Here is a 14,316-nt window from a genome sequence, read left to right as displayed (position 1 = left end):
TGTGAGGTCTGTTGGAAACTAGGTAAGTGAGGTTTATATATCTATGAAATGTCCAGGGTATGAGAAAGAACTCTTGTCTGAGGCAAGTGTGAATGTTGCAGTTGGCCACCTTGATTAACAATTGAATAGCTTCAAAACCTGGCTGCTTCCTGCCTGTGGGAATCCTTTGTTGGGAGGTGTTAGCTGGCCCTGATTATTTCCTGTCTGGAATTCCCCTGTTTTTTTAGTGTTGTTCTTTATTTAGCCAGGAAGCAAGCCAGGCTTTGAAGCTGCAAAGCTATTCAATGCTAATCAAGCTGGCCAATTGCAACATTCAGACGTTCCTCCAACAGACAAGAGTTCTTTCTCCCACCCTGGACATCATTCCACAGTTATATAAACCTCACTTTCCTAGTTTCCAACAGACCTCACAACATCTGAGGATGCCTGCCATAGATGTGGGCAAAACATCAGGAGAGAATGCTTCTAGAACATGGCCATACAGTCCGGATAACTTACAGCAACCCAGTGATTCCAGCCATGAAAGCCTTTGAAAACACACGCCTAGTTACTCTTTTTAAGTCTTATTCCCAGCACGGAACAAAGTAACAGGAGAATCCCCCATCATTCCACAAGATATGATCTAGAAAGCATATCCAGGTCCTGATAAGTTTCAGATTTGTTACCGAAATCTCATGTTGTGACGTTTTCTCTTTCTTTTCCTAGTATGTTTTGTAAAAGCACTTTATGATTACGAGGGACAGACAGACGACGAGCTGTCCTTCCCAGAGGGAGCAATAATCCGTATCTTGAATAAAGAGAACCAGGATGACGACGGTTTCTGGGAAGGGGAATTCAACGGACACATCGGGGTCTTCCCATCTGTACTTGTAGAAGAGCTAACTGCCTCAGAAAATGGAGAGTCGCGGTGCATTGCAGATGTTCAGGTATGGGAGGAGTTTTGGCAACAATGCTCGAAACGAGTCAATGAAATTAATGGCATGCCATTTCAAAAGGCAACTTGAAAGCATGCACACACAAAAGAACAGCACAAAGAACAGCACCGTATTTCAAGCTTAATCAAGGAGGGCGTTACAAGAAAAGATCATTCTCCTCCCAGGGAATTCTTATGGCACAAAATCCAGATGCAAACCAGTTGCTGCTGCTGCAGGAACAGCTTTCCCTTCGGGCGGTCACTATGGCACAGCTGCTACTAGCTTTACCTGGATGGTGAATGAACAGCCTTTCCAGGATTGCCTTGAGCTCTCTAGGCAGGCAGACAGATTTAGCAACACTCTCTGATGGGTTTGCATTGACTCTTAAGCCATTTGCTGTTCTTAAACTCATTCCAGTCCTTTTTGCGCACAGAAGAAGCAGTTTTTATCTACATGTGAGTAGAGCCACACCCCTTAGCCCCACCTCTGGTGAAACATCACATCTATTAGGTAGCGTGCAAACACGTATGCACTCTGTGCCTAAGGGAAGCCTATCCACGTTTTCCACATATCAGAAGGGAACAGGGATTTAGATTGTGTGGCTTCCCTTTTGCAGGTTTTATCTTCTGAGAACAAACAAGGCCCTGTCATTCAATGCATCATGTTCCCTCTTCACACATAGAAATAACACTTTGCACTCTCATAGCAATACAAACAATAATGGATGCAATTTAGTTCTGAGAGCTGCATCCTGTTCACATCTTGTCAAGACAGTGGCTGTTTCTGACGGAGGCTTCAGATGCCCAAAAAGTTAAAATGGGAGAATGTGGAACACTATTATTAAACTTGTTTATGTTGAGCCAATTTAATATTAATCACGTTTTGAGCGTCAGCATTGGTGAACAATAGTTGGTACAAAGAATGAAAGGAGTGGTGAGGGGCAAAACGGAAATAGAAGCAGAGAGAGGAAATTCCCAGTCTCCTTCCTGCAATTAATCTCTGAGTAGAGCATTGTGAGATCAAACAGAGCTTGGCATGAAGAGAATCACGGCGTCTTATAGTTCCAGCTTAGTGAGTTCACTTCTGGAAAAACAGGCTGTTTATGGTGGTCGTGGTGAGAATTTTTATTGTTGAAATGGCTTCCTTGTTTTCAGTTAACAAACAAAAGAGAAAAACTTTGTTTCCTTAGACTTCTTCCCCCTTTTTGCCTTCCTTTCTTCTCTGAAATGGAAGGTTATTCAGCTTGGGCGCCATAAGACTGTACCCATTTAAGTGATCTTCTTGGGCAAGGATGCCTTTGGATTCACACCCACTGTGTCCGCATGGTCCTTGTCCGGCTTGAGGTGGAGGACAAATGTCAATTTCTGGCCGTATGCATCCTTTAACCCAGGGGTCCCCAAACTAAGGCCCGGGGGCCGGATGCGGCCCTCCAAGGTCATTTACCTGGCCCCCGCCCTCAGTTTTATAATATAATATTTTTATATCAGTTTTAATAATATAATATATTGTATATACATATAATATTGATAATAATATTACGTTATACAATATAACTAATAATAATACCATATAATAATATTAATTATATGTTATATATTACGTATTATATAATAGTATAGTGGTATAGTTCAATATAGTAATATATAATGCTAATATTGTTCTATGCTAATAATATAATATATTGTATGTTCATACAGCTGCTCTGAGTCCCCTTCAGGGTGGGAAGGGTGGGATATAAATGTAGTAAATAAATGCAGTAAATAAATAATTAATTTTAGACTTAGGCTTAGCCAAAGTCTGAAATGACTTGAAGGCACATAACAACAACAATCCTAATTAACTTGACTTTCTCATTGGCCAGTAGCAGGCCTACACTTTCCATTGAAATCCTGATAGGTTTATGATGGTTAAAATTGTTTTCATTTTTAAATATTGTATTGTTCTTTCATCGTTGTTGTTGTTGCACTACAAATAAGACATGTGCAGTATGCATAGGAATTTGTTTGTATTTTTTTTCAAATGATAATTTGGCCCCTCAACAGTCTGAAGGATTATGGACCGGCCCTCTGCTTCAAAAGTTTGAAGACCCCTGCTTTAACCCATGGCATGCTTCCATACTTGGGAGGCTTTTAAGCAGAAGCTGAATGGCCATCTGTCGGGGGTGTTTTGAATGCAATTTCCTGCTTCTTGGCAGAATGGGGTTGGACTGGATGGCCCATGAGGTCTCTTCCAACTCTATGATTCTATGATTCATACTTGGTTGCAACTTCCTGCCTTGCAGATGTGCAAGAGTGGACCCTCCTTTGGTCCTGATCAATTTGTGAAGTGACCCCTTGGCTTAGCTTAGGCTGATCCAGAGCCTTGTGTATTATCTGGAGTGTTTGGACCTCTTCTGCTGAGCTCTGGCTTTCCCTCCATGAATGGAGAGGATCCCCAAATTAATGTACCATATTTCTTCAATTATAAGATGCCATCGATTGTAAGACGCACCACCAATGACAACAAAATTACAGTGCAATTGTAAGATGCATCCCCATTTTTAGGGATGTTTATATAAGAAAAAAGTGTGTCTTACAATGGAAGAAGTACAGTAATACTTACTGGTTGTATATTTTAGTTTTTCTGCTTCTGGAAACATATTCTGTTTCTGTATCTTGATCAAACAGTAGTGTTTGACATACTGAATTTCAACAGAGAGAAATGTAAGTTACTACACTTAGGCTGAAAAGAATGACATTCATAGATATAGGATGATACCTGGCTTTAAAGTAGTACATGTGAAAGGGATCCAGAAGTCTTAGTGGACCACAAGAAACAACAGTGTGATGTAGCAGCTAAAAACGTAAATGTCATTCTAGGCTTCATCATTAAGAGCATAATGTCTAAATTGAGAGACATCCGTTCTGCTTTAGTTCTCCCTCACCTGGAATATTTGCTGAAAGCTGGCTAATAAAGGTTCTCCCTGAAAGATGGGATGTAAAGTGGCCAGTGATCTGGGGGGCGGGGGGGGGGGGGTCAGCTCGCATCTGGAGGAGCTCCTAGGTGCTCCTTCTACCCCATAAGTACAAGGGGGCTCTGAAGAATATCCATTTTACAGGAGCAACATCTTGAAAATATTAAGACTGTCTTCTTTGGGCTTTCGTGACCAAGGAAAGCCTGTTGCATAATGGCCCTTCAGTTTTTCTCACCCAAGAACTACTGAAAAGTTAATTATTTTATTTGTGAGACCCTCCAAATGTTATTGAACTACAAATCTCTGCTTTATTCAGCATTGGGAGTCCAGCATCATTGGAATGGTCATGTTATTCCCATCCCTAAGTTTGCAAGATGTTTATCTGTCTCCTTTGTGTCCTAAGAGGCCCCAGGCGCCTTGCAAAACAGTGCTGATAACCTTTTTGCGCACTTCCAATCAATCCTTGGACAGGTCGGTCAAGATTACTGAAATTTTTATCAACACAGTTGTTAGATGCCCTTGAAAATAAACTTTTCTGTTTATTTTCTTGGTTTTTACTATCTGGTTCCTTTTGCTGGAGGGTGTCAGTCCCAACATTTGGTCTCTTTCTTTGCAGGTATCTCCATCTCCCAAGCCCCAGAATTCTCTGGCTCCACTGCCACTGTATGACCAGCCTCCAACCAGCCCTTTCCATAGTCCTGACAAGAGAGGTTCCCAGTACTTCCCAAGATCCCCATCAACAAACGGTAGGAAGGCAGTAAGGTTTTATCTTTATGTATTCAGCTAAAAATGCAGCTCCTTACCTCTCCTGGTTTAAACAAAAGAGGTCTGTAGCTATGGCTTGCTACTGTATTTCCCCAAAAATAAGACTGGGTCTTATATTAATTTTTGCTCCAAAAGGCTTATTTTCAGGGCATTAAGGCTTCTTTTCAGGGCTATCTATTTCATGTACAACCACATCCCTTTATTAACAAGTGCACATGTTATTCATGCGCTGTGTCTGAACTCCAGTTGATCATTTGGCAGTAAGTCTCAGGTTCATCTGTTTACATACGTGTACATCTTGTCGAAAGGCGCCCACTTGGGTATTTACAAATACTTAATTATAATTGATATTATCATTTAAGTATTCATGTCAATAATGTTATTTATTTATATTGAATTATATATTAATATTATTATTTTATAATTCAATGCATCCTTCATGTGTTGCAACAGATGTACTGTACTACCAGTAAATGCGTCCGTTGGGCCAATGAACTGGGGCTTATTTTGGGGGGTACGGCTTAATTATGAGCATCCAGAAAAATCATGCTAGGGCCTAAGTTCAGTCTTATTTAGTAATAGTAGACCCCGTGATTCGTCCTCTTGTGGCCAACTTGTCTTTATATACTCAAGCACTAACTAGGCCCAATGATAATAGGATGTTCAATCCTCACTGTAGGTCCCCTCCCTCAGAAAAGTTGCATCTAGATGTTCTGGCCCAATCCTTCTCAGTCCCTTACCAGCAATCGTTGCCTCCCCCTACTCCTCGAAGATTTTCCGGTAGGCCCCACTTGTCCCCTTTCTTGGAAGCTAGGCTAGTTGGAAATTCCAGCAGTCATTTGGACTTGGGGAGTTGACTAGACTCTCCAAATGATGTTCCAACTGAGCCAGATTCCCTGGGGGGTGGGAACCGGGTGGGGTTTGGTTCCATCGAGGTCGTGTGGGGGAGGAGGAATTGCGGTCGACGGATTCCCAGGGAGAAGCGCAACAGAGTTCTTGTGACCCTGGAGAAGGATAGGTGTGGTAGCCTCGATGGCAGCCCCTCCGGGCTGAAGGTCCTGCTGCTCAATGCCAGATCCGTCAAGGGTAAATCATCTATTATCCAGGATATAATCCTGGATGAGCAGGCGGATCTGGCTTGCATCACCGAGACCTGGCTGGATGAACTGGGTGGAGTTAGTCTTTCCCAGCTTTGTCCTCCGGATTTCGGGGTGCATCAGCAGGCCAGACCGGGAGGGCGGGGAGGTGGGGTTGCAGTGGTCTTTCGGCAGTCCATCGCCCTGGTCAGATGCGCCGCTTTGCAACCTGCCGGGTTTGAGTGTATCCACCTGAGGGTGGGTACCCGGGACAGTTTGGGGATTCTGCTGATGTACCGTCCACCCTGCGACACAGCAGTCTCCCTACCTGAGCTAGCAGAGGTGGTCTCTAGCGTGGTGCTGGGTTCCCAGCGCCTGGTGGTGCTGGGAGATTTCAACATTCACGCTGAGGCCACCTTGACAGGTGCAGCTCAGGAATTCATGGCCGCCATGATGACCATGGGACTGTCCCAAGTGATATCGGGTCCCACTCATCAAGCTGGACATACACTCGACCTGGTTTTTGTTGCGGGTGACGGTTTGGTTGGAGTGGAAGAGCAAACTATCCTTCCATTGTCATGGTCCGACCATTATCTGATCAGTTTAAGACTCACCACACCCGTAAACCTCCGCAGGGGTGGTGGACCCATTAAGATGGTCCGCCCCAGGAGACTTATGGATCCTGAGGGATTCCTGAGGTCTCTTGGGGATCTGTCTGCCATGGAGCCTGACGATCCTGTCGATGCCTTGGTCGCTCGCTATAACAGTGAGTTGTCCAGGGCTATAGACATGATCGCCCCCAAACGTCCAGTCTTGCTACGTGGAGTTGCCCCAGCCCCCTGGTTTACTGGGGAGCTGGCGGAGATGAAACGTGCGAGGAGGAGACTAGAGTGCCGCTGGCGGACAACTCGTGATGCATCTGACCGAGCACGGTCTAGAGCCGCTATTAGGGCCTATTCCGCGGCGTTGCGACAACTACAGGAAGGCTTTCTCGACTGCCCGCATCGCGTCTGCAACAACTAGATCCTCAGAGCTGTTTCAGGTTGTTGGGGAGCTCCTCCACCCTCCTCAGGCTGGGGGGGCACCTGACATCCCGGCAACTCGGTGTAGTGAGTTTGCTCACCATTTTGCAGACAAAGTCGCTCAGATTCGTTCCGACTTAGATGCTGGCCTTGTTGCAATGCCAGGTGAGGTAACCGAGGCTTCTGTCTGTTCGATCTTGTGGGATTCGTTTCAGCTTGTGCAGCCTGATGATGTGGACAAGATTCTTGGAGCGGTGAGGGCGACCACCTGTGCCCTTGACCCTTGCCCATCTTGGCTTTTAAAACAGGCCAGTGGTGGGTTGGTTGATTGGTTTGTGAGAATAATTAATGCCTCTTTGGAGCAGGGTAGATTTCCATCTAATCTAAAACAAGCGGTGGTGAGACCTATCTTAAAGAAGGCCTCCCTAGATTCGACCAACTTGCATAACTACAGACCAATCTCCAACCTTCCATTTTTGGGCAAGGTCTTGGAGCGGGTGGTTGCCTCTCAGCTCCAGGGATTCTTGGATGATACGGATTCTCTGGACCAATCGCAGTCTGGCTTCAGGCCTGGTTTCAGTACCGAGACGGCTTTGGTCGCCTTGGTGGATGACCTCCGTAGGGAGCTGGACAGGGGGAGTGTGACCCTGCTGGTTCTCTTGGATATCTCAGCGGCTTTCAATACCATCGACCATGGTATCCTTCTGGGACGTCTCTCCGGGATGGGCCTTGGGGGTACTGTTCTGCAGTGGCTTCAGTCCTTCCTAGAGGGGCGTTCCCAGATGGTGAAGCTGGGGGACAGCTGCTCGGACCCCTGGCCATTGTCCTGTGGGGTCCCACAAGGTTCTATTCTGTCCCCCATGCATTTCAATATCTACATGAAACCGCTGGGCGAGGTCATCCGGGGTTTTGGAGTTCGGTGCCATCTCCACGCGGATGACACTCAACTCTACTACTCTTTTCCACCAAAATCCAAGGAAGCCCCTCGGATACTGGATCAGTGTCTGGCCGCTGTGTTGGCCTGGATGAGGGCGAACAAGCTGAGACTTAATCCTAATAAGACAGAGGTCCTCCAGGTCAGTCAAAAGTCCGATCGGGGTATTGGGTGGCAACCTGTGCTTGACGGGGTTGCACTCCCCCTGAAGGCGCAGGTCCGCAGCTTGGGGGTCCTCCTGGATTCGGGGCTGACGCTTGAGGCTCAGGTGTCGGCCGTGGCCGGGAGGGCCTTTGCACAACTAAAACTTGTGCGCCAGCTGCGACCATACCTCGAGAAGTCTGATCTGACTACGGTGGTCCACGCCTTAGTTACCTCTAGACTGAACTATTGCAATGCGCTCTACGTGGGGCTGCCTTTGAAGACGGCCCAGAAATTGCAATTAGTTCAGCGCTCGGCAGCCAGGCTTCTAACAGGAGCAAACTACAGGGCGCGTTCTACGCCTCTGTTTAAGGAGCTCCACTGGCTGCCGTTTGTTTTCCGGGCCCAATTCAAGGTGCAGGTTATCATCTACAAAGCCCTAAACGGTTTGGGACCCACCTACCTTAGAGACCGCATCTCCCCCTATGAACCTGCACGATCTCTTCGCTCTTTGGGGGAGGCCCTCCTCTCGCTCCCACCACCTTCGCAGTTGCGGCTGGTGGGGACGAGAGAGAGGGCCTTCTCCGCTGTGGCCCCCCACCTCTGGAACTCACTCCCGAGGGAGATTAGACAGGCCCCCACCCTCCTTGCCTTTCGAAAAAGCCTTAAAACCTGGCTTTTCCAGAGGGCCTTCGACGACTAATTTTTGGGGGTTGATTTGTCTGCCCATTTAATTTAATTAGAGAGTGTTCTGCCATGATTATTGATACCTTGCTGAGTACTTCTGCCACGAAGCTACAGAAGCCCTCTATTTCGGCCTAGAACTGTTTTATCTCCTTGTTTTTAACATGTGATGTATGTATTGATTGTATGACTGCTTTTCATGTTTGATTTTACAATGTGTAATTTGTCACTGTTTTTATTATTGTTGTGAGCCGCCCCGAGTCCCCTCAGGGAGATGGGGCGGGATATAAGAATAAATTTATTATTATTATTATAATTATTATTATTATTATATTTTCAGGAAAACAAGGTAGTAGGGATTTCCTCACCTCACCTTTCAATCTCCTGTTCAGCTTCCATCAGGCTCATGGGCACTCAGTTGCTCTTCAAGATCAATGTATGTAGCTGATTTCATCCAGAAATATATGTTGGTTTGTTTTTCCATTGTTTCAGAGAACAGCTTCACTTCAAGCTCTCCTGGTTTCTCCCAGCCACCACGACCTCTTCCTGAAAGCACCTCATATGGCAAATTGAGACCTGTAAGTTTTTCATACCTCCATAAGAGTTCAGAAATGTCCTTCTGCTGCATTGATACCCATGGGGTAAAGTCAGCAGATTAAATACTCCAGGGTGATATGCAAACTGAATTAGAATCATAGAATCATAGAGTTGGAAGAGACCTCATGGGCCATCTAGTCCAACCCACTGCAAGAAGCAGGAAAAATCTCATTCAAAGCAGTATTAGAAGTATAGTAGGCCCATGTATTACACAAGGGATTCTTTCCAGGACCCTTCATGTAATACGATTTTTGCAGATAATTTGGAACTCTTTTTGTTTTTAACCTGAAATGAACAGTGTCTTGGACTAGTGGCCAAAGCGTACCAATAAGACCTAGCAATGCCTAGAGAAGATAGGAGCAGAACTTCCAAAGGAACTTGACTATAGAATTGCACAGGAGGCCTAGGCAGAAGACTTATCTAAGCATTGCGAGGTCTTCCTACGGTATTCAAAGCGCTTTGCATATAACTGAAACCATGTTGAATGCATTCACGTGACAGCTTGCTATGCTCAAATGTAATGCCAAACTAGCCTTTTCCAGCCTTGGTGTCTTGCTGCCATGTTGGAATAGAGCTTCCTGGGCAGATCATAGGATTTCTGGTTCAAAACATCTGGACCTTACTTTCTTGGAGAAGTTAATGCTGGACTGTGCTTTAACAAGATGTAAACAGACCTAAGTTCCTCTCGAACTTTCACGCACACATTTCTCCCTTTTCTTTCCTCCTCCGATGTTACTAAGAGAAGACCTACAGAAGCTCCTGCTTCCACATTTGATTACAGGCAGTCCCCAACATATAAACATCCAACTTACATACAACTCATAGTTAAGAATCGGGGTGAAACAACAGAAAGTGAGAGAAATCTACTCCTAGGGAGGGAAATTCACTGTTGGAAGGGTTAACATGGGGGAAAGGTGTATCCACTGAAGCTTTGTCACCAATCCTTGTTTCTACAACAAGCCACATTTTTCAAAATCCAATTCTCACAGGAACAGAAAGTGAGCCAAAGTCTTCTGAACAGGGGCAGAGACAGCAAAACAAACACAAGGGAGTTAACCCTCCCCTTTGCTAACCAAAGCTTGAAATGTATATATTTTTGGTTGGAGTTACACTTAAAAATATACCTATTCTGACTTACATACAAATTCAGCTTAAGAACAAACCTACAGAACCTATCTTGTCTGTAACCTGAGGACTGCCTGTGTTTTATTTTACTTGTCACCTTCCTGAAATTAGTGTGATTGATAGTATCTTAGAATCAAAGAAATATGGAAATAAAATAATACTACACACACACACACCCAAATTAAAGCTTTACTCTCTGTGTACATTAACTGCCAAAAGTTTCTTTAAATAAAAAAGTGGTAAAGAGAAGGGTCTAGCGTGAGACGGAGTTCCAAGCCTGGGAGCAAACATGGAGGGGGCCTTCTTAAATGATTATGGCTTCCTGTGACATCAGATATGGATCCACTATTAATGCTTAAGTATTCAGAGTAAAGATTTCAGGATGTGACAGTGTCCAGAATAGGATTACAGGAACAAGAACTCTAATCCAGAGACAGCAGAGTCGAAATCCAAGACAAGAGTACCAAAGTACAACATTATCTACTACTGAAGAGCTATCTCTTCCAGATACCTTTTTATCTAGCGATCTCAGTTGCTCCTCATTTCAGCAAGCCTTCACAGATAATCCCAGAAGCCTGTGATGCTTTCCTTAAAAGCAGTGGTTCTCAACCTGTGGGTCCCCATGTGTTTTGGCCTACAGCTCCCAGAAATCCCATCCAGTTTACCACCTTTTAGGATTTCTAGGAGTTGAAGGCCAAAACATCTGGTTGAGAAGCACTGCTCAAGAGGAAACTCAGGTTAACTTCTTCTAAGTTTGCTGCAACACTGAGAAGAGTCCTCTGCTGAAGACAAATTGCTGGCCATGTCAGTGGTCAAACCCCAGAAATCATGGTTTCTGCTCCAGAAAATTTACCTATATCCCGAAAAGGCAACTATCAAAGGAATAAGGGTCTCAATGGCCTTACTGGAGGGCCTCCTTGCCCCCCAGAGGTTTATAACCCCATAAGCTCCTGTCAAATTCCTTCTCACTTTGTGTCTCTTTCAGGTCCGGGCCGCCCCTCCTCCTCCGACCCAGCCGCACCGCAGACCCACAGAGAAGATCGAGGACGTGGAAATCACTTTGGTGTGACTCAACGGGACGCTGTGCCTCGTAGCGCTACAATCAAGACCGGATATTGTCCATGTTTGGTCCGCTCTCTTTCTTGGGCACCTTTTGGATGATGGAAGAGACTTGCGAAAGAAAGATCCAGGGGAAGCGGGAGGATTTCCCAGAGACATTGGGACGCACGGTGGCGGACTCTTCTTCCCATCGTCATGACTCTTTTGTGCCTTTTTTTAATTTGTCGCTGTCCTTTGGTTTCACTTTATATCTCTGCCGCCCTTCCTCCTTTGAGCACAAAGCTGAAACAGAGGAATATAAATGCCTTTACAGCTGAATGTGGCGGAGACTCTGGAGAGTCCCCTCTTCCATGGGCCAGTCCGCAAAGAGCGGCTTCCTTGGGGCAACGGCTACGTCCTTGAAGCCTCTTCCAACAAATGGCACAGTAAGCCTGTTTTCCTTCCTCGTGGCACGGAGTGTGTCCTTGCCGCTTCTTGGGCGGGAGGAAACAGGAGGCGCTTAACTGGCGTTACAGGTTGGCGGCAATAAAAGGCAAGCCGTTGCGTTTTTGTATGGGGAGAGCCAGCGTGTAGACCGACCGGCCTGAAGTCATAGCATACGTATACCATGTGCATTAGTACAGTATATTACTGTTTGCCATAGGAATGTGTTTAAAGTTTTTTTCTTTCCTCTTCCCATTCAAGTAGCGTTACTTAATCTGATTAGGTTCGTAATCAGAATGTATGGAATAGAGAAGGGAACACCCAAGTGTAAATTTCAGGAGAGGCTGGCTCCTCTCTGTCCCTCTCTCTTTCCGCCTTCCTCGGTCGCTCTCAACGGGCGGGAAATTGTTCCACAATGAAGGGAAAGCACTGCAGCTCGGCTTGTACGGGGCTGATTCCTTCAACGTGCACCTCTTCCAAAAGTACCGGTCAAACCCGAACGCGGACGTTCCTTTTGTATTGATATTTATGCGGTGCGTTTAGTAATAAACTATCTACTACAGAAGTGCTGACCTTAGTCGCAACAACATGTTTTTTTTTCCTTAGGATAAGCAGGATTTTCATTGTACAGCCGGTAATAGCCGTTGGTTTCCTTTTTTCCAGCAGAATCCCCCCCTTTTTTTCTTTTTTTTGGTATTTGGATCACTCCTTATCCCAGTTATGGCTGTATAGTTTACTCTCTGACATTGATGGTGTTTCTTGAGCCCTGGAACATCCAGCTAGAGTTTTTTAAAAAAGAGTTTTAATGTTTAGAGTACGGACGTGTGGTGTCTAGCTTTAGCGTTGGATAGTTCTAGCAGAAGTCTCCACGCAAAAGCCTATAGGGCCAGCTCAAACCCAGAGAAGTGGATCGTAGTAGGGTTTTTCGCACACGGGAGAGTTTTGACAGAGGCGGCGGGGCATTTCGTTCATTCGTTTCACAAGACACCCAAGAGGTTTTGCTTTTTTGAAAGGTCTTATAAAGATGTACAGATGTATTTGGAAGAGATAGTGGGTCAAAAGAGATGATGATGATGATGATGATGATGATGATGATGATGATGCACATACAGTGTTGACAGCAGTAGGTCCATAATGCTGTCTGTTATTCTGGACCGAAGGGAGGGCTTCCAGCTTGAAATCAGACAAAAATCCCTGTGCCCTTGCAGCTCTTAGCAATCAGATTTTTTTAGGGTGGATACTAGGAATTGTAAATGGGAAGCTTTTTTCTCTGAGTTTGATGGAAGAAATGTTTCATGGTAAGTAACGACGAGGCAAAGTGAACATAGAAGGAGGGAAAAAATTGAGTTTCTGATGCAATGGTCTCCAAGAAGGAGGCAGGGGGCAAAGTGTAAACCAAATCCCACCTCAAAGTGTTCACAGCCAAAGGGCTGGAATTATGAAATATGTTGAGAGCTCCACTGTTAAGTAATATTAGAAGAGCCCTCGTATGTTCCTTTTCTTTCCCTCCTCCATGCGGGTAGAGCGTACCAACTGTTATTCCTCCCATTTTGTGGCCTAAAGGACAACAACATCTTTCCTCTTTTAATTCTGCGGCCGCGTTTCGTGGAATCGTCGTTCGACGAGGCTTTTCATCTGAAACTTTGCACAAATAGACTCTGGAAATGCGACTCTTTGGTTTTTTGCCAATTTCTTTTTTCTACTTCTTCTTCCTTTTCATTGGCTTGGCCTGCGGAAGGGAAAGGCTGTTTGAAGCATACTGGCAGCGTCTGCAGCAATTGCCAAATATCCGGCAGAAGAAGAGTCTCTTGTGGGGAAGGGGAGGGTTTGCACCTTCTGTTCTGTTGATCTGTTTGAGGTCCTTTTTTAAAAAAGTGTTTTATCAAACTTATTCTTAAGTTTTTTTTAAAAAAAGAAAGAAAACAATTTTTTAAAGAACTGTATTGCAAACATTTTTAGATGCTTTGTGCGGGGGAAAACGCCCCTCAGTGTTGCCAATATTATTCAGACATTCAATTCGGGTTGGCCAGTTTTTCCTGCTTTCTTTTTTTCGTGTGCGTATGTAAATGTCCTTTCTTCCCCTCCCCAGACTCTCAAAATTCAGAAAGTGTTATTTAAAGAAAAAAATCTCCTTAGTTATATTTTAAAAATATTTTCTGTAAGAGCTGCTAATTTTTATTTTAAAAAGAAAGTTGTAAAAATGCGCCTCCTTTTTAAACTTCATACAGGGCATGCAATAGAACGTATCACCATGTACATACAGTGTCAATACACTGAAAGCAGAACCTTGGGAGCTTTCTTTATATTGGCTGTAAAACTTTGTATTTATTATGTATAAAATGTTGAATAATAAAAAAGTGGCTTTAAATCATTGCAGGTGGCTCAAGGTGTATTAAGTGCTAGAGTGGTATGGTTCAGCAAGCATCTCTGACAAGCTCGGTGCCATTCAAGGGCTCATTCGGTTGCGAGAGAAATAAGTTTGAACATTATGAAAACCACCCACTGTATGGCTATCAACCTCCTCCCAGTAGACTCAAATCAAGGAAAAGCTTCATGAGAACCACCACTCCTCTAAATGTTCTCCCAACAACAGCAAGAATATCCCTGTGGGCAGCAAAATTAG

The 14,316-nt window shown here is 44.8% G+C and overlaps 1 protein-coding gene across 2 annotated transcripts in view; it reads left to right on the top strand.

The window, feature by feature from the left end:
• Positions 1-14,066, top strand: part of fchsd2 (FCH and double SH3 domains 2) — a 181,986-nt gene extending 167,920 nt beyond the window's left edge. For both annotated transcript variants that reach the window (XM_008117766.3, XM_003225416.4), the window contains 4 exons: positions 706-926; positions 4,484-4,613; positions 8,982-9,067; positions 11,197-14,066. In XM_008117766.3, the coding sequence (XP_008115973.1) occupies positions 706-926; positions 4,484-4,613; positions 8,982-9,067; positions 11,197-11,280 (521 nt within the window). In that variant the 3' untranslated portion in view covers positions 11,281-14,066. The remainder of the gene's footprint in view (positions 1-705; positions 927-4,483; positions 4,614-8,981; positions 9,068-11,196) is intronic.
• The last annotated feature ends 250 nt before the right edge of the window (positions 14,067-14,316 follow it).

Source organism: Anolis carolinensis, chromosome 3 (assembly GCF_035594765.1).
Source record: "Anolis carolinensis isolate JA03-04 chromosome 3, rAnoCar3.1.pri, whole genome shotgun sequence".
In the NCBI taxonomy this organism is placed as follows: Eukaryota; Metazoa; Chordata; class Lepidosauria; order Squamata; family Dactyloidae; genus Anolis; species Anolis carolinensis.
This window is presented reverse-complemented; position numbering and strand designations above follow the sequence as displayed.